At 47.8% G+C, this 25843-nt stretch overlaps 1 protein-coding gene across 4 annotated transcripts in view; it reads left to right on the top strand.

The window, feature by feature from the left end:
* SLC2A10 (solute carrier family 2 member 10) overlaps positions 1 to 25618 on the top strand; it is a 42386-nt gene extending 16768 nt beyond the window's left edge. The window contains exons 1-5 of one of the 4 annotated variants that reach the window (XM_017877893.1): positions 330 to 581; positions 14649 to 15932; positions 16471 to 16593; positions 18967 to 19102; positions 23083 to 25618. In XM_017877893.1, coding sequence (XP_017733382.1) covers positions 578 to 581; positions 14649 to 15932; positions 16471 to 16593; positions 18967 to 19102; positions 23083 to 23161 — 1626 coding nt within the window. In that variant the 5' untranslated portion in view covers positions 330 to 577 and the 3' untranslated portion in view covers positions 23162 to 25618. Of the gene's footprint in view, positions 1 to 329; positions 582 to 3995; positions 5698 to 8715; positions 12395 to 14648; positions 15933 to 16470; positions 16594 to 18966; positions 19103 to 23082 lie in introns of those variants that run through there. The other 3 variants (XM_017877892.1, XM_017877891.1, XM_017877890.1) reach the window with 3 other exon arrangements.
* Positions 25619 to 25843: the final 225 nt, after the last annotated feature.

Raw genomic sequence — 25843 nt, 5'->3', positions numbered from 1 at the left:
GGTGGTGTCCAAACCCAAGCGTGGAGTGAATGAGGGAGGAATCCATGAGAAAGTGAGCGGTTCCAGTGGGTATGCGCGAGTGTCTCACTCGGTGTAGATTTGTGTGTTGTGTGTGTTGTGTGTGTGCGCACGCTGGGGAGGCCAGACAAGTGTGGACCAGTGATTGGGACACCTCTTCCCTGCAAAGAGGCCAGGGGAAGACAGTGCGTGTGGGGTCTTCTACTAGGGAGGATGGCTGGCCAGTGTGTCCCCTCCAGGGGAGGGCTACCAATGAAGGGGATCCGGGAGACGGCGGGTGGGAGCCCCCGGGAGGACAGTGGGCGAGGGGGGTGTCCTTGCCAGGCCTGGGGCGGCCGGGGGCGGTCCCGGGCTTCCCTCTGTCCCGCCTCCAGGCCCCGGGGCCTGGCTGGCCGACGTGGCGTTGGCGGCGCTGCGCGCGGGCTAGCAGGGCAGGAGGGACAGAGGCGGGGGGCGGGCCGGAAAGTTTGTCCGGCAGCGGCGGCTTTGGGGACTCCGGCCCGGGGGATGCGCGCCTGGCCCCCCAGCGCCCCCAGCACGCCGCAGAGTCCCGCTAGCCATGGGTAAGTCCCGATCAGGCGCTGCCGGCTGGAAGCCCGATCCCTTACCGGGGTGTAGACACCGCCCCGCGCGCCCCAAGAGTGCGCGCCTCCTGGCTCCCCCTGCGCCGCCCCGGCCGGATACCTCCTCTCGGATGGCCAGCCCGGGACTGCAGGCCTGCGGCGGGGGCTGGGACGGGGCCCGGTCGCGCTTCCTTCCATTGTCCTTTCTGCCCCGGAAAAAGTGGCCCCTCACTTGCTGCGGCGCCCACTGGGGCCCAGGCACTCTCCCGAGCGCCTTCATCCGATAGCCCTAGGCAAGTGCTGTTGTTCCTGGTCTGCGGATGAACAAATGGAGGCTCCGAAAGGAGCAAAGCAGTTCATGGATTCGCTGAGCGCGGTTGTGCCCCTGGCGCTGTTGTGGGCCTGGGGACGCTGTCGCGAACGAACCCTTGAACAAAACAGACGAACCCCCTCCTCTGGACGTGATTCTGCAGAGAGGGGACAGAGAAGGAGATTCTAATACAGCATTGGGGTGGGACGAGTTGGGAATGGCTTTGTTACCACTCGGGACTAGGGCTCTATTTTTCTCTCTGCATTCAGAAGCCTCGAAGGGTCAGTCATTGATTCTTGAGTGAGCACCTACTATGTGCCAGACGTTGGTGTAGGGGTTGGAGATTCAGCAATGAACTAGATAGACAATTATCCTCTCTCTCATGGAACTGGCATTCTGGTTGAGCAGCTGGGTAAACACGTTTATGAATAACTTCAGAGAGAAATAAGGTGCTGTGGAACCCACAAAATGGGGTGGCGTGAAGGCCAAGGGCGTGGGTTCCTTAGGTGGGTGGTCAAGGTGGGTTTTCTGGAGTAGGACGTTTTGGAGCTGAGACCTTCCTCAGAAGCGGGTCTTGCTGAGATCTGGAGAAAGAGCTTCCAGGTGGCAGCAGCGGTGCAAAGGTCCTCGGGCAGGAATGAGCTTGAGTGGCCCAGGCCAGGATGGCCAGAGCACAGCGGGCAGGGCACCGAGGTCAGAGGGATGGCAGAGAGGTGTGCAGGGCTTTGTAGGCCATGGTGAAAAGTTCAGAGTTTATTGCAAATGCCACGGGAAGTTGGAAAAGGGTTTTAAGCTGGAGCGGGGTCATAACCTGAATTACCTTCTTTTTTTCTTCTCTTTTTTGAGATGATTGCTCTGTCACCAGGCTGGAGTACAGTGGCATGATCCCGGCTCACTGCAACCTCCAGCTCCCTGATTCAAGCAATTCTCCTGCCTCAGCCTCCCGAGTAGCTGGGATTACAGGCACACGCCACCACACCCAGCTAATTTTTGTATTTTTAGTAGAGAAGGGGTTTCACCATATTGGCCAGGGTGGTCTCAATCTCCTGACCTCGTGATCCAGCTGCCTTGGCCTCCCAATGTGCTGGGATTACAGGCGTGAACCACCACGCCCAACCCTGAATTATCTTTTCAAACCTTGCTCTGAGTCGTTCTGTGGAACTAACACTGGCTATGATGTAGGTAAGCCTAGGAGGTGGGCATTATTATCCCATTTGTAGATGGGGAAGCCCAGAGATGTGAGGTGAGTTCCCCAAGGTCACACAGCTATGGAGAGGAGAAGCTGGGAAGGAACCCCAGCATTCTGGCTCCAGTCTGCATTCCTAACCACTGTGCCATATGGCCTCTCATGGTGGATTGATGGTAAAACTGGTGACCAGTTTTGTCTCTGACTGGAGAGTCCATCCTCTTAACCCCCACATCACAGTGCCCCAGAGCCTGAGAAAAAACTGAGGCCCAGAGAGGTCAAAGTCTTCTTAAGGACACTCAGCTTAGCCCTAGCCCCTTGCTCCTGCGCCTCCTATTCCTGCTAAGTCAACCCAACAGCCATTTACTGAGTGTCTTCTATGGGCAGAGCGAGGGCTGGGTGTTGGTGCTGGGGGAGGCACAAGTCACAGCTGCTGGTCTCTGTCCTCCCCAGAATTCTTACACTGCTCACTTCACAACAGGGACCAGGGATTGGGCTCTCTTTATAGCCTTTGGGGGCAGAACTGGGTTCTAGCCCCAATTCCTCTCACTTTGTTCCACCATTCCACTTTGACCTGGGAGAGTCTGCCAACTTCTCTGGTCACGCTCAAATACCCTTATCACAGGGCAGCCGTGAGAATGATGTGAAAAAATGAACTTACAGTGCTCAGCTCGTCACCTATATCTGGTAAATGGTGAGTGAATGTGAGTTTTTATTTTATATTGCACCCAATGTTGGGATTCTGGAGTCAGACTGCCCAAGTTCAAGTTCCTGCTATGTCACTTACAAACTGTGTCACCTTGGGCAAATGTCTTCACCTCTCAGTGTGGTTGTTATTTCTGTAAAATGGGAATGACAATAGTGGTTGTTATAGGATTGACTAGAGAGTAAGCCAGCTGGTACAGATACAGCCACTTAGGAGAGTGACTGGCTATAGTGGGTGCTCCAAGTATCAGCTGGGACATTTGGAAGCCAGCCTTCTGCAAGAGGATATTCATACAGTTCAATTTCACTTCTGGCTTCTCCCTGGAGCTTCAGGGAAAGCCACAGCAGGTCTCTGGTGCAGGAGGGACACAGTGCTCTGTGACTTCTGGTTGAGACAGTGCTGTAGTGTCACCAACAGGAGGCCTGGGACTTGTGGCTGGAGATACTTGCATCCCAAACCTGGGTTCTTCCCCCTCCCACTGCCCCCGACTCTCTCTCTGGGAAGCTCTGCCCTCCACAGTGAGGGGCTTAGAGGATTAAGGGATTTCCTCCAGTGTGGGACATCTTCACATACAACCTATGTTTAGACAGGTAATTAATAGAAAGGATGCACACTTGCTAAACTTAGGTCAAGCCATCTTAATTTGTTCTCCTTAATTTTTTTCTTTTCTTTTCTTTCTTTCCTTCCTTCCTTCCCTTCCCCTCCCTTCCTTCTTCCTTCCTTCCTTCCTTCCTTCCTTCCTTCCTTCCCTTCCCTTCCTTTCTCCTTCCTTCCTTCCCTTCCCTTCCTTTCTCCTTCCTTCCTTTCTTCCTTCCTTCCTTCCCTTCCCTTCCTTCCTTCCTTCCTTCCTTCCCTTCCTTTCTCCTTCCTTCCTTCCTTCCTTCCTTCCTTCCTTCCTTCCTTCCTTCTTTCCTTCCTTCCTTCCTTCCATCCTTTTTGACAAAGTCTGGCTGTATCATCCAGGCTAGAGTGCAGTCTTGCAGTCTTGGCTTACTGCAACTTCCACCTCCCAGGCTCAAGCTATCCTCCTACCTCAGCCTCCTGAGGAGCTGGAATTACAGGCCCCCGCCACTACACCTGGCTAATTTTTGTATTTTTTGGTAGAGATGCAGTTTCACCATATTACCCAGGCTGGTCTTGAACTCATGAACTCAAGCGATCCTCTTGCCTTAGCCTCCCAAAGTATTGGGATTATAGGCATGAGCCACCATGCCCAGCCTAAGCCATCTTAATTTGAGGACCAGGCTTTACTCTGCTTCCTGTCCATGGCCACTTCCAGGCCCTGGACCTTTCAGATGTTCATGAGCCAAGATCCTTTCTCTCTGGATTTCCTACATCCTCACAGTTCATTTGTTTTTTCATTCATTCACTCAATCATTCATTTGTTTAACAAATGTTGATTGAGTGCTGAGTAACTGTCCTTGGCATCAGGGAGACAGCTGAGAAGAAACAAACCACTCCTGTTCCCTTGAGGCTGACTTTCAGGTGAGGGAGACCAAAAAATATGTAAACTATATAGTTATTTTGGATGATGAGAAGTGCCACGCAGAAAAAACAAGTGGAGAAGGGGATACAAAGTGCTAGATGCTACAGGGAGGTTGAATTTTACGTAGAAGGCCAGGGACAGCCTCACCAAGAAAGGGATGTTTCAGCAAAGATCAGAAGGGAGGAGGGAAGGAACCGTTGGCGTGTAGGGAAAGGACTTCCCAGGCAGAGGTTGGCGGGTACCAAGCTTTGAGTTGGGACGTGCTTGGAGTGAGAGTAACAGCAAGAAACCAGTGTGGCTGGAGCCCAGTGAGAGAGGGCGGATCCTGCAGAGCCTTGAAGGCCACGGTGAGGACATTGGCTTTTCTTAGAGTGAAATAGGAGCCTTGGAGGGCTCTGAGTGGAAGAGTGATGAGGCCTGACTTAGGTTTTCCCAGGATCCTTCTGGCTGCTGTGTAGAATTAGTTTAGGTTCAGAGGTATCTGACACAGCCCCAGAAATGCCATGAGGTGAAATAGCCCTGGTCCCCTATCCAGTCATTTGTTCATTCAGCAGAAACTTCATTGAGTTCCTCTTGGGTGTCAGGGCAGGGCTGGGGCCCCGGAGGCTCAGGACGAGTCAGTCTCTATCCCTGCCCTCCTTAGTTGAATATGGAAGGCTCATAAAGGAACTTGCAGTGTGACCAAGCAAAGGGAGTGCAGTGGAGAGTTGAGGAAGATGCATGGGAATTGTTCAGGGACTCCCTCAAACTTTTCCAATGAAAGGCGCTAAGCAGACATTACTGTCTGCTGATATGAAGGGTACTTGGGTACTGAGATTAAAAAAAAAATGACAGGACAACCTTCAGAAAATCGAGAAATTGGTGATGAGTATTTATGGGTCACTGAAGTCTATGGCTTCAGGTACAGTTGGATCTAGGGGCTCATACCATATTGTCAGGAGTCCTTCATGGGGAAGATGGCCCCCAGTGGCTCCAGGCAGGTAAACCACCAGCTTGGCACCCCCGGTGAGCAAACACACTCGGGCCGACTCTCACTGGGCCAGGTTCCCCCACGTGTTATTCACCTCTGCCTAGGGCCCAGGAATCTGCTGATTGGTTGGATCTGGATCATGGACACCACCCTGGGGCTGGGCGCTGAGGGTGGAGGTGGGGGCGGTCATCTCCACCCAAACCAGGAGACTGTGAGACAAAGAAAAGGGGTGGCTCCCTGCAACGGAAGATGAGGAGTGGATGCCAAATAACAGATGTGTATACCGGGAGGCTCCTTGGGGAGGTGGCACAGGACCTGGGACTGAAGAGGGAGTGTAGAGGAACAAACGGACCCTTTCCTTGGGGAACAAGGACAGTGCACGTAGGAGGCCCAGCACGTGCGGAGGTGGAGCAGCATGAAAGCGTACAGTATGTGCTGGAAGCAAATGTGTTGGCAAGGTGTGTGTGTGGTGGGCTGTAGTGACAGGGTCTGGGAGGAGGCGAAGTGGCCGAGGAGTTAGGCCAGCCCATGAAGGGCCTTTGCTGTCATGCTAAGGTGGTGGGACTGACTCAGATGATGGGAACCATGGAAAGGAAATGTTCTTCCTTGTCTTCCTGATGGCCCCGACTCCTTTGAGGTGCTCCTTTATATCTACAGTCGCATACCACAGTATCATTTCACCATGCTTTATCCCTTGGGGTTTTCCTGAGCGCTCTTTCCCCTCCACCTCTGCCTCCTGCACCCCAGTTGCCTCCCACCCCACCTATCTCTGATTGACTCTTCTTGCTGGAAGGTCAGTGCAGCAGAGCTCTTAAGGACATGGGTTTGGGAGGCAGGCAGGTCAGCATTTCCATCCTGATCCTGTTGCTGCCTAGCTGTGAGAACACTGTGAGCCTTAACCTCCACATCTGTGGATGGAATAATTGCAGCAGTCTCACCTAGGGTCGTTATGAGGATGAATTGAGGGAAGGAACATAAAGTCTTTGCACAGAGGAGGTCTCCAAACATGATACCTGTTATTATTACTATTTTATTTCACATTTGTTTGTTTGTTTTTATTGTCCATTAGTTTTATTGTCCATTGCAACTGAACCTGCAGTGGAACCTGTGGGTGGAAGCTGTGAACCCTTTGGCTGGGTTCCTTTTGCTGCAAGAGGAACCCAGGAAATGGCAAACAAATCCTGGACTTTCACCTCGATTGCTTCACATAGCCTGGAAAGACCTTCCTTTCTGAGAGAAAACCTCAGGAATGAGGGAGGAGGGGCAAAGGGGGTGAAGACAGAGCAGGATCTGAGCAACATCTTCCAGGATGTTTACTAGTGGTGAGGAACAGGAAGGACAGGCCAGCCAGGGAATGGCAAGGGTTTGTTTCCTTGGAGGGTAGGAGTGGCAGGGGAGAGGGATGAGCAGAAGTGGAGGTGGGGAATGATTCCTTCACCCATGGAACTCCTCCCTCTGCACAAAAATTGCCCAACAAAGCTAAGAAGGGACCGAACCAAGAGAACAGAGTGAAATCACATTGCACCAAGGTTTTATAATGGAGCAGTCAAGAGTGGGGACTGTGGACCCAGACAGCCTGGCTTTCATTCTAGCCACAGCCGCTTACAGCGTTTTTCGTTTTTTTATTTTAGAGTCAGGGTCTCCATCTGTCACCCAGGTTGGAGTGGAGTGTCATGATCATAGCTCACTGTAACCTCAAACTCCTGGGCTCAAGCGATCCTCACACCTCAACTGCTAGAGTAACTGGGACTACAGGCACCCACCACCATGCCTGGCTAATTTTTAAATTTTTTGTAGAGACAGGATCTTGCTATGTTGTCCAGGTTGGACTTACTACTTTTGACCTTAGGTGAGTTGCTTCACCCCTCTGATGATCACTTTATTCGTTTGTAAATAATACAAGAGCCTACCTCATAATGTTGGGGTAATAACTTTTTTTTTTTTTTGAGACAGGGTCTTGCTCTGTTGTCCAGGCTGGAGTGTAGTGGCATGATCTCGGCTCACTGCAACCTCCACCTTCCCGGATTCAAGTGATTCTCCCACCTCAGGTTCCTGAGTAGCTGGGATTATGGGTGCGGTGCGTGCCATACGCCCGGCTAATTTTTGTATTTTTAGTTGAGATGGGGTCTCACCGTGTTGGCCAGGCTGGTCTTGAACTCCTGGCCTCAAGTGATCCGCCCACCTCAGCCTCCCAAAGTGTTGGGATTACAGGCGTGAGCCACTGCACCTGGCCATAAATGTGTTTTTAAACTCAAAGCAATGTCTGGTCCAGAGAAACTCTCCATACATCTGGCCATAATATTGCAGATGTTCTTGTCAGTTCCAGGGTGGGAGTGCATAACACAGATACTGCTGGATTATTCTAGATGCTTCCAGAAATATATAAATTTAAGTGTGTGAATTAAAAATTAAGAGTAATCTGTACAATTGTGCTGCCAATAGGGTAGCCACCATCCATATGTGGTTATTTTTATATGTACATTAATTGAAATAAAATAAAAAATTCAGGCTGGGCATGGTGGCTCATACCTGTAAGTAATCTCAGCATTTTGGGAGGCTGAGGCGGGCAAATCACCTGAGGTCAGGAGTTCGAGACCAGCCTGGCCAACATGGTGAAACCCCGTCTCTACTAAAAATGTAAAAATTAGCTGGGGATAGTGGTACATGCCTGTAGTCCCAGCTACTCGGGAGACTGAGGCAGGAGAATTGCTTGAACCCAGGAGGCAGGGGTTGCAGTGAGCCAAGATTACACCACTGTGCTCCAGCCTGGGCAACAGAGTAAGACTGTCTAAAAAAAAAAGAAAAAGAAAAAAGAAAGAAAAAGAAAAGAAATTAGTTTCTGCATCCCATTAGCCACATTTCAAGGGCTCATTTTCCACATGTGGTTGGTTAGTGACTATCATATTGCACAGTATAGGTATAGAAATTTCTGTCATTGCAGAAAATGCTGTCAGGTAGTGCTGCTCTGAGAAGAAAGGAAAACATAGAAAGTGTAACACTCAAATCAGTGGGGGAAAAAATGGAAAAAAAAAAACCCCACCCCATAAATGATCCATCAAAAGCAGAAATGGAGGTAAAAAGAAATATCCTGATAGCACAGTAATTAGAAGACAAAAAAGTAAATGGCAGAAGCAATTTCAGTTGTATCAGTCATTGCAATAAATGTGGATCAGTTCACCTTTTATTTATTTATTTATTTGTCTATCTTTATTTATTTATTTTTGAGATGGAGTCTTGCTCTGTCGCCCAGGCTGTAGTGCAGTGGTGCAATCTCAGTTCACTACAACCTCCTCCTCCTGGGTTCAATTGATTCTCCCACCTCAGCCTCCTTAGTAGCTGGGATTACAGGCACCCGCCACCACGCCTGGCTAATTTTTGTATTTTTAGTAGAGATGGGTTTTGCCATGTTGGCCAGGCTGTTCTCGAACTCCTGACCACAGGTGATCCACCTGCCTTGGCCTTCCAAAGTGCTGGGATTATAGGCGTGAGCCACCACACGCGGCCGAGTTCACCTTTTAAAAGAAGAAACTCAGATTGCACCTGAAATCATCCAGCTCTATACTGCTTTCACAAAGGACACATGATAAATGGTTACAGATCTAACCTGTTGGGTTAAAGTGGGGACACAACCAAACCATATCAGAAGGGGAGCAGGAGATGACACTAAGTTTGTGTTTTCTTAATCAAGTCTGGCATTGGGCAGGACTATTACAGGTGGTAACAGCAATCATGGTACTTCTCCTTGAGCACACTTCCTGGGCCTCCTTTCTCTACTGAAGTCTTCCAAGAGCCAGTTCTTACAGGTGAGGAAACGAGTTCAAAGAGAAGAAGCAGCTTGCTCGGGGTGTCACAGAGCAAGTGGCAGTGCTGAGACTGGAACTCAGGCTTTTTCAGTCCTAGTCCTCATTGCTTTCCACTGTGCTAAGTTGTCAACACAGCAGATCATATAACAACTTAGAGGAACAGCATCCATTCCCACCAGCTCTGAAAGCAAACAAGGTGGATATTATTGTCCCCATTATACACATGAGCAAACTGAGACTGAGAGATTAGAAGTACCTCGGTTCAAGTGCAGCTGAGAGGGGCACAGAGTGAGATGAGGTATGCTCAGACACACAAGAGAGAAGCTTCAGAATTCTTTAATAACCAGAACTCTCGGATAACTGGAATCATGAGGACTAGAAGGGGAAAAGAAGCAAATGGCAAGAAAACAAATCTACCAAAAACAAAACAAAACAAGACAAAAAGCCTCTCACATTCTCACATTCAGCCAAGGATTTTCTACCTTCTTCATTAGTTTGTTCATTCATAAAATGGGAACACTGAAGCACTCATTTCTTTGGATTTAGGAAGAATTTTCAGAATTATTATTTTGAGCTCCTCCTTTATTACCCTTTTCATTTTCATCTTTAGCCAATGGTCCATTTGGATATAAATTAAACTAATCTAGGACTAAAAACCTCACATTGTAAGATATGAAAGTCAGAATTATTGTGCAGTTTGGTGTTTCCTAAGTAATGAAGTAGTTGGGGCATGGCGTGCTTTCCTGATTGCCCCCACAAACTGACCCTTGAGCTCACTCATCATGTACTCAGGAATCTTTATTCCATCTTAAAGGAGAAAAATGTTTGGATGCTTTATTTATTGGTATTTTTAACACATAGATGTTGCAACATCTTTCATTAATTTGTCAGAAGCCCTTTGGAAGAGACTGATCTAGTAACATTTTATAGATGGGCAAAGAAAGACTCATTCGAGTTATCTACTGCTGTTTAACAATCACTCCAAGACTTAGTATCTTCTAATAAAAATCATTTTATTATATCTACTAGTTATCTGGGTTGAATGGGTTCAGCTGGGTGGTTCTTCTGCAGCTGTGGTTGGAATCATCTGGAGGCCCCTGTCTGTTGCCTAAGGGTCTCTCCACATGGTTTCTCCATGTGACAGTGTAGCCAGATTTCTTACATAGTGGCTTGGGGCTCCCCCAAAAACATAAAACGTGGAAATTGTTCAAGATTTAGACCCAGGACTGAACAGTGTCACTGTAGCTGTATTCTGGTGGTTAAAACTAGTCACAGAGCTACTCAAATTCAGTGTGAGAGGGAACCACATAAGAGCATAACGCCAGGAGCTGTGACTCATCGGGAGCCATCTTTAGAGACCAGCTCCCACAGCCCAGAAAGGGTAAGTGACTGGCCTAGTGTCACACAGCAAGTTAGTTGCCAAAACAGAAAAGAACCTTGTTTTGCAAATATCTAAAGTATTGTCCTGTCCTCACTACTATATATATGTAAAAATGACTTGGGAGCCCTACAAATACCTCAATTAGAAAAAAAAAGAGAGAGAGAGAGAGAGATTGCACGTTTTTCCATGAGTCTGGAAATTCTGTTGCTCAGTATACTAATTGGGAGCTTTTAAATTATAATTTGTAGAAACCAGACTAAAAGAACAAAGAATGTTTGTTGGCTCATGTAACAAGAGCCCAACGGATTGAGTAAGCTTCAGGCACTGCTAGATCCATGGGTTCATGCAATAATATTGGAATCTATTTCTTGCTATCTTTTGGCTCTGTTCTCATCTGTGTTGGTTTCATTTTCATAAAGGCTTTCTGCATATCATGACCAATGACTATTTTGTTTCTGTAGCTTGGAATTATCAAAAAATGTAGTTCTTTTTTCCTGTCTATGCATAGCAATTCCCTGAGACCCACTTGCTCATCCCTATGTGTGGGTGGAGAGTACTTGTGACTGGTAACCCCATCAGTGGGGGAAGGGGCTCCTTCTCAAAGGAAAATATTCCAGGCAGACAGAAGAAGTAACAAATGTTTACTATACCCAGAGCCTTGTATTCCTTGAAGATTTGTTTCCATATGGAAGCAGTTGAAAACTGGTACCTGTGGGTTAAACTCTGAGATGTGTTTTGTCTGACTCAAAGAATATTTTAATATGTTCTTGGAACAGCATTTAAAAATCAGAAAATAGTTTATAAAATCTGGATTTATGGTTTCTCTTTAAAAAAAACAAAACAAAAACAAATCTGGCAGTTCTTGACTTTCCTGTTTTCCAATTTCCTTACCTGTTACATGGAGATATTAATAATACCTAACTCGTGAGGTTGCTGTTCCATGGTGAACAGGTCTATGCAAATCTATCGCTGAAGGCTGAGGAAGCTGAGAGGCCAAAAAAGGAGTCCGACAAATCCAGTCTTGCAGAAGGAAATTTCACAGGGACATACAAACAGGAACCGTATCTCAGGTAGCCACAAGACCGTGGATTCCCATACCTGCCCTCCAGAAAGTATTCTTAATATATCAAGCTTTTAGCATAAAACATGTACAGCTGATCATGTCTTCACACTTTCTTGCCAAGACTTGTGACCACTGGAGAGGCTGGATAAGCATCTTTATGAAGGGTTATCTATACTACAGGTATTTTAAAAGATCTTACTGTAGAACAGCTTGGTATGTGGGGCCCAAATATCCATCATCATGGTGGTTTTGCTTCAAGATGCCCTCACTCTGGCCATGCAACAGGGTGTTTTCCTACAGTTGTGAGGATTACGTGAAATGATGCGTTTAAAGTGTCTTACATTATGCCTGGCACGAGGGGATCAGTCATGAAATGGCAGTTACCCTTCTCATAATTTGCTAGAGATTATACAATCTGGTGTGTTAACAATACCTGGAGCTGTGTTGTGACTTTAGATGAGGCATGAACTCTCCAGTTTGCCGCAATTCCCACCATTCTTTGTTGTCTTACATGCAGCCCGTGTTCCTCATTGATTTTAACTGGCAGCTCCCTGCTATATAGCATTTCTTCTTAGTTTTCATTAGCACTCTCACCTGGACCCTTGTACTACCCTTCCAACCTGGGGTTACTCTTGCTCTCTGGTTTCACTGCTAGGAATAGAAACTGGAAGTAGCATAGTTTCACTAAGTCAGAAATTGTTGGGATTTTCTTCTTAGCACATAAAAATATATGGAGATTGACAATCCATTGTTGATATGGTAGGCTTACTGTCACCAAGGACCCATTCTTCTTCTATATTTCCATCCTACTATGTCGGTGTGTAGCTTGCATCCTCATGGTTACCCCCAACCATGTTCCAAGATGGCTGCTGAAGCTCCAGTCATCACACTTGCATTCCAGGCAAGAGGTAAGGGAGCTAGAAAAAAGGGCAAAAAAGACTCTAGCCAGCTGTCTCCCTCCTCACCCTCTTCTTGGAGAGCTTTTCTCAATGTCCCACCAAAAAAACTCCCTCTTCCGTCTTAGTAGCCACCCATAGCTGTGAGAAAGGTGGAAAATGTAGTCTTTTAGCTGGATAGAGTCCTGATACCAAAGAAAAAGGGGTGAATGGACATTGATTGGGCCACACTCACCTCATTTAGCATCTCCATACAACAGCAAGAGCAATATTTTAAAAATTAAAAATAGATGACCTATTTGTTTCCTGTTGGGACTCATAAAAAATGTAAAATAAAAGTAGATCACTTCATTCCTGGCTGAAGCCATCAAAGGCTTCCAACCACTGAGAATGACATTCCTCATTGTCCTCTTGACCTGCAAAGTCCCACATGGTCTGGCCCCTGCCTACTTCTCCTGCCTCATTATTTCCCATCACTCTCACTCACTGGGCTTCAGCCTTTGGCCTCCTGGCTGATTACCTCAGTGATTAAGGATCCTCACTTTAGCCACATCATCCCTATAACTTACTTGTTATGTGACCATGAGAAAGTTTCTTAACTTCTCTGCACTTTGGAGGATGATAGTAATGATATGTTATAGGGTTGCTGTAACAATTAAATGAGAAAATACATATAAAGCTCTTAAAACAGATTCTGGCATTTAGTAAGGACCATATAGGTACTAACCATTAATATCCATAGTTGTTCAAACACCAAGAACTGTCCTACCTCAGGGCCTCTGTACTTTTTGTTCACTCTGTCTAGAATGTTCTTCTCCCAGATTTTCCTAGGACTTTCACTCTCACATCACTCAGATCTCTGCTCAAATTTTTGCTCTTCAGAGAGGCCTTAAAATAGTACTACTCCATCAATCTTTTTATTTTATTTTATTTTTATTTTTTATTTTTTGAGATGGAGTCCGCTCTGTTGCCCAGGCTGGAGTGCAGTGGCAGGATCTCAGCTCACTGCAAGCTCTGCCTCCCGAGTTTACGCCATTCTCCTGCCTCAGCCTCCCAAGTAGCTGGGACTACAGGCGCCCACCACCACGCCCGGCTAGTTTTTTGTATTTTTTAGTGGAGACGGGGTTTCACCGTGTTAGCCAGGATGGTCTAGATCTCCTGACCTCGTGATCTGCCCGTCTCAGCCTCCCAAAGTGCTGGGATTACAGGCTTGAGCCACCGCACCTGGCCTATTCCATCAATCTTAATTCTCTTTCCCTGCTTCATTTTTTATGACATCTTCACCACCCGAAATTATATACTTATTTATTATCTTCCTATTTCTTCTAGAACATTAGATCCTGGACAACACGGCTATATTCCAGTCCTAAGAGCACTTCCTGGCATGTTGTAGATGCCAGATAAATAAATTTGGATGGATGGATGGATGGATGTGTGGATGAGTATATAAAAGGATGAAATACAGAGATGGGTGGATGAATGGATAGATAGATAGACCAATAAATTGATGGATGGTTGAGTGAATTAAGGGATAGATAAATGGACATACAGATGGATGAATATTTGGATGGATGAAGTAGATGGATGGATGGAGGATGCATAGATGGATGGATGGGTGGTTGAATAGATGGAGCGGATGGAAGAATGGATGGATGGTTGAATGGATGATTGAACAGATGGTATAGGATGGTGGTTGGATGGATAGATGGATGGATGGATGGATGGATGGATGGATGGATGGATGGTTGAATAGATGGAGTGGATGGATGGATGGTTGAATAGATGGAGTGGATGGATGGATGAATGGATGGTTGGATGGATGGATGGATGGATGGATGGATGGATGGATGGATGGATGGATGGTTGAATAGATGGAGTGGATGGATGAATGGATGGTTGGATGGATGGATGGATGGATGGATGGATGGATGGATGGATGAATAGATGGAGTGGATGGATGGAGTGGATGGATGGATGGATGGATGGATCAGTGGATGGTTGAATGGGTGGTTGAACAGATGGAGTAAATGGATGGATGGAGGAGGAATGGATGGATGGTTGAATTGATGGAGTGGATGGATGGACGGATGGATGGATGGATGGATGGATGGATGGATGGATGGATGGATGGTTTGAATGGATGGTTGAATAGATGGAGTAGATGGATGGATAGATGGAGGTGTTGATAGATGGAGGGAAGGTTGAATGCACTGATGGTATGACAAGGAACCATTCTAACTCTGTCCCTGTCACTTTTATTTTTTAGGCCGCCCCCCACCTCTACTGCCCTTGTGTGCCTCTGTGTCTTTGCTGGGTGGCCTGACCTTTGGTTATGAACTGGCAGTCATATCAGGTGCCCTGCTGCCACTGCAGCTTGACTTTGGGCTAAGCTGCTTGGAGCAGGAGTTCCTGGTGGGCAGCCTGCTTCTGGGAGCTCTCCTTGCCTCCCTGGTTGGTGGCTTCCTCATTGACTGCTATGGCAGGAAGCAAGCCATCTTCGGGAGCAACTTGGTGCTGCTGGCAGGCAGCCTGACCCTGGGCCTGGCTGGTTCCCTGACCTGGCTGGTCCTGGGCCGCTCTGTGGTTGGCTTCGCCATTTCCCTCTCCTCCATGGCCTGCTGTATCTATGTGTCAGAGCTCGTGGGGCCACGGCAGCGGGGAGTGCTGGTGTCCCTCTATGAGGCAGGAATCACCGTGGGCATCCTGCTCTCCTATGCCCTCAACTATGCACTGGCTGATACCCCCTGGGGATGGAGGCACATGTTCGGCTGGGCCACCGCACCTGCTCTCCTGCAGTCCCTCAGCCTCCTCTTCCTCCCTGCTGGTGCAGATGAGACTGCAGCAAACAAGGACCTCATCCCACTCCAGGGAGGTGAGGCCCCCAAGCTGGGCCTGGGGAGGCCACGGTACTCCTTTCTGGACCTCTTCAGGGCACGAGATAACATGCGAGGCCGGACCACAGTGGGCCTGGGGCTGGTGCTCTTCCAGCAACTAACAGGGCAGCCCAACGTGCTGTGCTATGCCTCCACCATCTTCGGCTCCGTCGGCTTCCATGGGGGATCCTCAGCTGTGCTGGCCTCTGTGGGGCTTGGCGCAGTGAAGGTGGCAGCTACCCTGACCGCCATGGGGCTGGTGGACCGTGCAGGCCGCAGGGCTCTATTGCTAGCTGGCTGTGCCTTCATGGCCCTGTCCGTCAGCGGCATAGGCCTGGTCAGCTTTGCCGTGCCCATGGACTCAGGCCCAAGCTGCCTGGCTGTGCCCAATGCCACTGGGCAGACGGGCCTCCCTGGAGACTCTGGCCTGCTGAGGGACTCCTCTCTACCTCCCATGCCAAGGAACAATGAGGACCAAAGGGAGCCAATCTTGTCCACTGTTAAGAAAACCAAGTCCTATCCCAGATCTGGAGACCCCTCAGCCCCTCCTCAGCCGGCCCTGAGCTCTGCCCTCCCTGGGCCCCCTCTGCCCACCCAGGGACATGCACTGCTGCGCTGGACCGCGCTACTCTGCCTGATGGTCTTTGTCAGCGCCTTTTCCTTTGGGTTTGGGCCAGGTAAGTGGAGCTTCCTTACAGGTGACTCTGGAGCCTCCTAGCCCTCCTAGGGGAAGTTTGGGGACTTCCCACCCTGACTACCTGGCAGGGTGTCAGCGGGGCACTAGAAGTGGGTTGACCATGAAGCCTCAGGGCCCCTCATTTACTAGCAGTTGCTCCTCCCAGGGCCAGGGCCTAGTTTTATGTTTGTAATTTGATTTCTTAAAAGGCTCCCCAAGTCATTTGAGCTTCAGGTCCCTTAAAGCCTGGCTAGCTCACAACTGGAAGGAATTTAGTGAATAGGGTGAAAAACCAATCATCCCAGTTCGTCCAAGACTGTTCCCATCTCAGCATTGAAAGTCTCATGTCTCAGAAAACCTCTCAGTCTCCAGCAAACTGAGACCCTACTGGGATTCTTACAGAGGTATGGGGGTGGGAGTTTGGTATCAGGAGCCTGACACTGCAAAATCCCATTGTTGAGAGGCTGCGTGTTTGACCTGATGGCACCAGGCCCCAGGTCCCACCACAGCCCAGGAGCCCTCCTGCTCTCCCACCCTAGTGACCTGGCTTGTTCTCAGCGAGATCTACCCTGTGGAGATACGAGGAAGAGCCTTCGCATTCTGCAACAGCTTCAACTGGGCAGCCAATCTCTTCATCAGCCTCTCCTTCCTTGATCTCATTGGTGAGTCCTTCCCAGAAAAGTCCATTTTTTTTTTTCTGTGGCCCAAGCTCCCTACTCTAAAGCAGACATTTTTGGATTTTCCTATGTATTAGCTGCAGAACCATTATTCTGTGCAGAAACATCACCAAGTGTCCAAAACAACAACCAGGACCCTCATACGCACTGTAAAACTCCTCCGGCCAGCTAACGGGTGATAGTCTACACCCAGTACTGTTGAGAGGTCATCTGAGGTCAACCAGCAGGTGTAAGAGTAGCAATGTTTATTTGCTCCAAACTGGCTTAAACTGGTTCATGACACCTGTTTTTCTTGGCTTTTCTTTTCTTTTTAATTTTTTTTGAGACAGAGTCTTGTCTCAGCCAGGCTGGAGTGCTGTGATGCAATCTCAGCTCACTGCAACCTCCACCTCCAAGGTTCAAGCTATTCTCCTGCCTCAGCCTCCTGAGTAGCTGGGACTACAGGCACCTGCCACCATGCCCGGCTAATTTTTGTATTTTTCATAAAGACAGGGTTCTACTAGGTTGGCCAGGCTGGTCTCGAACTCCTGATCTCAAGTGATCCACCCACCTTGGCCTCCCAAAGTGCTGGGATTACAGGCATGAGTCACTGTGTCTGGCCTGGAAGTTTTTCTCAAATCAAGTTTGGGTGACATCATCTCTTCCTCCCTAGCATTGAAACCCAGTCTGCGGTGTGGTGGGATGGGGTGGAAATTATGTGGGCCCAGAACACCAGGGAATGACTCTGAAATGCTGAGATGCTCATGGCTCCAGACCCTGGTCTTCAGTGGGTATTGCTCATCTGGGCCAGAGTACACAGGCTCCTTCACTGTGGGCCCCAAGGCACAGTTTTTAGGGTTCAGTTATTTTCCTATTCCCTATGGCCAAGAGTTTCCTTCTCAAAGGTGCAGCCAACTTAGGAGGCTGGGGAGCAGTGCTGTGGGAAACCCCAGTGGAAGAACCCCCCATCATGGCTGTCTTCCACCCCTAGTCTTAGGGAATCCAAGCTTCTCCCTGCAGCCTCAGTCTTCAAGCATTTCCCTTTGTGTGGAGTAAATGAGTAAGAGAGGAGAAAGAAGGAGAGAAACAAGGAAGGGAGGAAGGAAGGGAAGGAGGGAGAAAGGAAGGAAGGAATTTACTGGAATTGTATCATATATCGTCCCCATTTCACATATGGGAAAATACATCCTTACCCCATCCAGCCAGGGAGTCAAAAGACTACAGTCAGCCCCACTGAATTCCAGGCTATTGCTCCCCCTGCTGGCAATAGGTCCAGCTGGTCATGGGAGGCTGCCTAAAGGAGATATGGATATGGCTGTCAGAGGTGAGAATGGCTTCCAAAACATAATTTGTCTTCTGCCTTGACAAAGACCCTTCCTCCACAGCCTCTTCTCTGTCTTGGGCTGGATGACATCAAAGGACTCAGGGTCATTCCCATCTTGGCTGCTGGCTCTGAGACCCACCGGAGGCTCTAGGAAGGAGGCCAACTCCGGGACTGAACTGTGACTTTTGTCCTCTCTCCCAAACCAGTCACAAGCCAAACTGGCTAAAACTCAATTCTCTGAATGATCGATTCACTGAATGACCAATTCATGGAATTTCTGGGTGGTTTTTTTTTTGTTGTTGTTGTTGTTGTTTGTTTGTTTTTTGTTTTTTTGTCTTTTTTTATTTTTGAGACAGGGTCTCAATCTGTCGCCCTGAGTGCAGGGCAGAGTGCAGTGGCATGATCTCGGCTCACTGTAGCCTTAACCTCCGGGGCTCAGCCTCCTGAGTAGCTGGGGCTACAGGTGTGTGCTGTCGAGCCCAGCCAATTTTTTTATTTTATATTTTTAGTAGAGACGGGGTTTCACCATGTTGCCCAGGCTGGTCTTGAACTCTTGAGCTCAAGTGATCCTCCCACTTCAGCCTCCCAAAGTGCTGATATTACAGGCGTGAGCCACTGTGCAGAGCCCAATTCATGGAATTTCTAAGGATTTTTTTTTTTTTTTTTAAACTGAGATTTGCCAAGCTGTGTCTATGCAGCTGTTTGGCAACTCAGCTGGATCCACGATCCTTCAGGCCAGGCTTTTGGAGCCCAAGCACACTCCACGGGATAGTGCTCTATATGTGGGTGAGGGGTCTTTCCCATAAACACAAGTTGCCGTTGTCTCTGTGCTTGTGGACTTGCATCCTGGCTCATCCCCGCCTTTGAGACAATCAGTGAGATTTCCGCTTTAACGTACTTCACTGACAGCTTATTGGTCGTTCTGCAAATTGACCATTGGGAACATTTGCTTTGAGTGAACTGACTTTCCATGCCTGACCTAGAACCCGCCAGTTGGCCCAGGCTGCGGGGCCAGAGTGCCTGGCCCCAGGCCTACACACCCGCCCTTTTTCCAGGCACCATCGGCTTGTCCTGGACCTTCCTGCTCTATGGACTGACTGCTGTCCTCGGCCTGGGCTTCATCTATTTATTTGTTCCTGAAACAAAAGGCCAGTCATTGGCAGAGATAGACCAGCAGTTCCAGAAGAGACGGTAGGAAGCTGACAGGGTGGGTCTGGGCGAAGAGCTGTATCACACCCCAAGCACATGGCTTCAGGATTTTCCTCTTTGTGCTTTCCCTTTGCAAGCGGGCATTCCTCCTGTCTTCCTGGGCACTAGGAGTTTTGTCCGGTCACACACAGCTGTTTTCCTTGAGTTGTTCTGTGTCTCCCTACAGTGCCTTTTCATTTGACTTTAAGACTCAGCTCACAGGGATTTAAAAATCATTTGATGATGGAATACAGGAGGCTAGAAGAGTAGAATCTTAAAACCATAAACTATCTTAGAGTCACGGGACCTTGGAGAACCAAAATATTATAAGTATGGCCTTTAAATATTGCATGCAAGACACTTGTGGGCTTTGTGCATTCATTCTGCGGCTATTTATTAAGTCGTTACTATGTGCCAGACAGTGTTCAGAGCCTTAGGAAACTTGTAGAGATTAAGGAAGACAAAGTTCCTGTCCTCAAGGAGCTTCCATTTGATGGGGGAGGGAAGACAACACATGCATAAACAAGAGCATTTTAGTTGGTGATGGGTGATTAGGAGAAAATGAAACAGAGCAAAATATGTTGAGAGGGCCAGGTTGACACAGGGGGAACAAAGAAGAAAGGGGTTGTGGCTGAAGTAGAGTGGGTGGTCAGGGAGGGAAGTCCTCTCAGAGGAGGTGGAATTTAAGTCACTGAGAAGGAGGCACCCATGTAACGATGACGGGAGGAGCATTAGGCAGAAGGAACAGCAAGTGCAAAGGCCCTGAGGTGGGCATGTATCTGGCATGTGCGAGGAACAACAAGGAAGCCAGCGTGCCTGGAACAGAGGGAGGGAAGAGCGTGCAGGGTCAAACAGGCTAGATGGGTAGGAGCTAGATCACATCAGGTCTTCGGGTCATTAAGGGGAGTTCAGAATCTTAGCATCATGACACTGTTCAAATAAAAGAAGAGTGGAATGGGAGCTTCGGAAGGAACTTCAAAGTGCTACAATCCTAAGCATCCTTGGCAAATGTCCCCAGTTACCTCTTGTAAGTAGGTGATAGTCACCAGCTCCTGACTGCCTATTCTGTTTCTGGGAAGTTATACAAAGTTTTAAAAAAATATTTTAACATTGACTAGCATCCCTGCACCGGCGTCTAAGCCCCACCCCAATCTGGCTCCTGATGTAAGAACCCGTCCGTAATCAGTCCTCCCCACTCCAGAATGTCCTCTCCTACTTTGTTGAGTGGCACCTTCTGCAGTTTCGGCAGGCCCCTCAGCAACCCAGCTGTATTAGTTAGGAAATTGATTTGGCTGCTTGAAGTTATCCAAATGTCAGTTGGGGGTCCAGGGTTGGGTGGAAGCTGTGTGCCATGAGGTCATGCAGGGTCCCAGGCTCCTTCTGTTTTGTTGCTGTGCCACCTCTTCCATATCGCCTTTCCTGCATGGCCTAAGGAGGTGCAACCCCACATACCTGCCAGAGGATGGGGGAGGGGAAGGGGTGGGCATAGTCCTCAGGGTCACTTCCGCCCACATGCCTTTGCATAGAACTTGGCTACACCTATGTGCAGGGGAGGCCAAGAAATGTGGTTTTCAATCTGGACAGCCATGTGCCCAGCTGAAAATCAAGGGTTCTGTTACTAGACAGCTGCCTGGCATCTCTGCCACACTGGTTTTCTTGGGAGAAGATTCCAAATCCATCCTCTGGGACAAAAAGCAAAGGAGGCAGAAAGGCAGGTGGGAGCCAGCTTTGGGGTAAGGCAGGATGTGACTGCAGCTGTGGGGTGTCAGGCTGGTCCTGGGGTTACATGGGGGAGCAAGGGCCAGCCCTTGGGGACTGGAGGCTGGGTCTGCTATGACTCTGGAGAAGACAGGAAGTTAGGGGTTTTCGTGGAGTCCGGAGGCAGGTCTGTGTTTTATCATCTCTGTCCCTAGAGTTCAGGGGGCTCTTGATATCAGAGGCCACAGAGAGAGAGAGAAACTCAACTTTGGGAACACAGGACCAGGGCATGTCCAGGGATTTTGACAACGGGAACTAATGGGGTAGTCTTTTCAGCAGCAACTATTTTCACTCCTGTGTCCTCCATATAAAAGTTATGGTCCCAGGAGAAAGTCTGATTGGCCAAGGCTGGTTTATGTGCCCACCTCCTAACCTCTAACTTAGCCAGGATAGGGTAGAGATCCTTGATTGACAGTCCAGTCAAGCCACATGCCACAGAGTAGACTAGTTTCCCCAAAATGAGAGGCAGATGCCGGTAGAGCTGTCACCCACTGCTGTAGGGCTGACTTCTTCTGCATCCCTATGCCTCAGATGTGCTTGTTGGAAATGGGGACCTACATCTTATAGATCCAGTTTCTCTACCTGCTTTAGGGACACATTAGTAACATAAGGGGCTCAAATCGTCTTACATCAATCAATGGCAATTGATTGCCGAAATGTTGTTTATTTTGCTTTCTGTCAAGTTATTTCTGTTCAAAAGAGACCTTTACCAATCCCTCAGGGGATGTAATAACAACAACAGCAAAAAAAAACTTTCAAAAATTTCTGTTTTATCCCAGTTTCTCAGGAATGATTCATTCAACTTTCAGCAAGTATTTTCAAGTGCCAGGCACTGTAGTAGGCTCTGGGGACAGACCCATGACCGAGAGAGACCCTGTCTCTGGACTTAGAAGGAAGTTACATTTTAATGTATAGGAGAGAGATAGACTACAAAACTCAAAAATGCACAAATAAGATAATTCAGAGTTTTTATATCATGAAGAAAATAAGGCAGGTTAACCTACCAGAGAGTGAACAGCAGATTTGGGAGATGGATACAGTTTGTTTAGCTAGGGTGCAAATAGCTATGGGTGCATTTTTGTTACAAGTGTATCAGGAATTTTCAACAAGCACGGTGATATTTTTGTGTATTGGTTTCACTCACTGCCCTGTTCCCAGGGCCTAGAGCAGTGCCTGGCACTGTCATCTTTAATCATATCTCTGGCTGAATGAATGATGCTCAAGGAAGGCCGCTCTGAGCTGAGACTGGAATTATGAGAAAAAGTCAGCGGTTTCAAGAGCTGGAAGAAATGTTCACGCGAAAGAAACAGTTTCAAGAGCTGGAAGAAATGTTCTAGGTGGAGGGAACAGCAAGAGCAAAGGCCCTGAAGTGGAAACAAGTTAGGGGTTTTGAAGGGAGAGACAAGAGGCCCAAGTGGTCAGGGTGTGATGAGCAAATGGGACTGGAGGGGTTGGTGTCGGGGAGGGCGGCCATGGTGAGAAGATGGGATGTTAGGCTGAGCATGATGATGGTTTCCTTCTGAGCAGGTGTATTAGTCCATTCTCACATAGATATGAAGAAATACTGGGTAATTTATAAAGAAAAGAGGTGTAATTGGCTCACGGTTCTGCACTCTGTACAGGAAGAATGATGCTGGTGTCTGCTCAACTTCTGGGGAGGCTTCAGGAAACTTACAATCATGGCAGAAGGCGAAGGGCAGTCAGCACATCTTACATGGCGGCAGCAGGGGGTGGCGGGAGCAGGGGATGGTGCTACACACTTTTAAATGACCAGATTTCATGAGAACTCACTTACCATCTCAAGGACACTACCGAAAGGGATGGTGTTAAACCATTCACGATAAACTGCCCCCATGATCCAATCACCTCCCATCACGCCCCACTTCCAACACTGGGAATTACAATTGAACATGAGATTTTGGTGGGGACACAGATCCAAACCATATCAGTGGGGAGTGACAGATTTTTGCATTTAGAAAGGTCACTGTGGATGTAATGGTGACAAGGGGTTATAGGAGGCCAGGGAAGATCCTGGGAGACCAGGGAGGAGCTGCTGGGGGTCCAGGTGAGAGAAGGTGGACATTTGTAGTAAGGCAGGAAGCAGGAAGGGTCATTGTAGGAGTGAAGGTGGGATTGTGGGGTGGGAATTCCAGTGGAAGGTCCACCCCCCAGGGACGGCCCCAGGCCTTGCCACCCCGTGATCCCACACATTCTCTGTTTGACAGGTTTGCCCCGAGCTTTGGCCACAGGCAGAACTCCACTGGCATCCAGTACAGCCGCATTGAGGTCTCTGCAGCTTCCTGAGGAATCCGTCTGCCTGGAAATTCTGGAACCATGGCTTTGGCAGACCGTCTCCAGCATCCTGCTTCCTAGGCCCCAGAGCACAAGTTCCAGCTGGTCATTTGGGAGTGGCCCCTGCCCCCAAAGATGGTCTGTTTTGCTGAGGTAAAAGGATGGAAGTCTGAGAATGCCCAACTCTGAGGGTTTCTGAGGATCTAGCTTCATGCCTCAGTTTCCCCATTGACTTGCACATCTCCACAGTATTTATAAGAAGAATATTCAATGAAGTCTTTGTTACACCACGGACTCTCTCAAAGAATCTCAAGGGTACCAATCCTGGCAGGAAGTCTCTCCTCATATCACCCCTAAATCCAAATGAGGATATCATCTTCTCTAACCTCTTTTTTCAACTGGCATTTTGGGGAGGGGGAAATCTCTTTTTTTACTCTTATTTTTTTTGAGGCAGAGTCTCACCCTGTCACCCAGGCTGACATGATCTCGGTTCACTGCAACCTCCACCTCCTGGGTTCAAGCAATTCTTGTGCCTCAGCCTCCCAAGCAGCTGGGACTACAGGCGCATGCCACCACGCCCAGCTAATTTTTTGTATTTTTGGTAGAGATGGGGTTTCGCCATGTTGGCCAGGCTGGTCTCGAACTCCTGAGCTCAAGTGATCCGCCCACCTTGGCCTCCCAAAGTGCTCGGATTATAGGCCTTTTGACTCTTTTATCTGAGTTTTATTCGACCCCTCTAATTCTCTTATCCTTTGCCAGCAACTCTGACTAGTTGATAGGAGGCTTCAGCTCTAGTCCTTGGTCTGCTGGTATCATTGCAGTATGAATGACCATGGGCCTCAGTTTCCCCACTTGTATAATGGGAAGCCTAGACCAGGTCATTCTTAAGATTTCTGCTGACTCCAGTGAGCTGGAATTCTAAATGCTGGTCCAGGAGCTGTCTCCAGGATGGCACAGGATGGCTTTGCAGAAAGGAGATAGGTTTGGAGGCCAACAAACCTGCTTGTCAATATTGCCTTTGCCTCTTGGCAGCATTTGAACCTGGGTGAAAAACAACTCCCTGAACCCTCAGTTTTCTCATCTGCAGAATGGGGATAATTATATCTCAGGGGTGTATTTAGACCCTGTTTCCCTTCAGGAGGGTCCCTAGCTGGTCCAAGAACTGGGAAATTTCTACTCATCCTCCGTTACCCAGGTCCCTCCTCTGGACCCAGTAAAGGGTCAGGGTGAATCAGACAGGGGACTGAGCAAGTAGCTAAGACTGGAGATCACTTAAGGAAAGGACTGACAAGAAGCTCCCAGATGCTGGGGAGAATGAAGAGCTAAAATAGGTCCTAGGTGCTGGATGCTTTGTCATTCATGCCTGCACACATGGATGCTGGCAGAGCCCCCGAGGACTCTGGTCCCTCGAGTTCTCCTGTCGTCTCCATTCTAGATGCTTCTGGTGGTGTGCTGGAGCTGGCTTTGCCGGCTTGTGAGAGCTGATTGCTACACTTTCAGGATTTTTGCAAGTGTAAACACAGCCATTATAAAAAATTAAATGACTTAAATGTATAATTCAATAAATTATATTAAAACAAATACTCAAAACTCATTACCTAATTTTACTACATATTACTATTATCTGTGCTCTTGAGGCTACTTATATATAGTAACTCTTACAGAGACCTAGGGGAGATACCGTACGTTTCTTCCTGAGTCCCCACTCAATGACGTCACGTTAGGTTGTCTTTGGTTGGTTAACTGGCTGTGGGGAGTGTTTCTGGATCACAAAGATTAGAGAGGACTACACATCAGGGCTTGATTTATTGTTTTGTTGGTTTTCTAGACTTCAGAACATGCTGGATTAAATGTCAGTAATGCACATTAAACTTTAAAGTATGTCTTGTTTATAGCCAATACAGTGTGAATAGCACCAAAATGTGGAGAAACTGTTCTTCAATAGTCAGACACTATTATCCATTTCAGCTGACAGCTTCTCGAATCATTGAAGAAACTGGAGTTCTGACGTTCATCTTCATTGTTTTACTTTTGTCTTCCTCACTAGTGTAAACAAAATTTCAACCAGCGTTCATGCCAAACTTATACCCATTCTTCAACGTCTCGCTGTAGAGTAATCAGGGATTTTTATTCGTAGTCTAACTTTGTCAAATCATGGCTAAATCTCTGTGATAGTTGGCTTTGGATACAAGAGCTTGGCAAAAAAAAAAATTAGCAAAAGATTCTGTAAGGATTAATTGGCTATATGGAGTTCAGGGTAAAGAGTGTTTACAATAAAGAATATTTACAATAAAGAGTTTACTATTATTTATAAATTGTATGCAACAAACATATCCTTTATCTCTGTAAAATTTATATACAAAAAAATTAACAAAAGATTCTGGAAGAATTAATTGGCTGTATGCAATTTAGGATAGAGTATTAACAATAAAGAGTATTTACAATAAAGAGTTTATTATTATTTGTAAATTGTGTGCAACACACATATCTTTATCTTAGTAATATTGCACACACTAAGTAATAGTGCTTAGTAATTATGCACACACACATACACACACATTTCTTCCCTGGAGAGCTGTTGTTAGACATTTACCAGCACACTACTGCTTAGAGCTGTGCTTGTGGCCCCTTCAGATCTCTTCTCTCTCTAAGGACGCATAAACCTCACTCAATTCTCCTTTTCTCTCCTATCAG

Source organism: Rhinopithecus bieti, unplaced genomic scaffold (assembly GCF_001698545.2).
Source record: "Rhinopithecus bieti isolate Rb0 unplaced genomic scaffold, ASM169854v2 scaffold_10347, whole genome shotgun sequence".
Taxonomy (NCBI): domain Eukaryota; kingdom Metazoa; phylum Chordata; class Mammalia; order Primates; family Cercopithecidae; genus Rhinopithecus; species Rhinopithecus bieti.
This window is presented reverse-complemented; position numbering and strand designations above follow the sequence as displayed.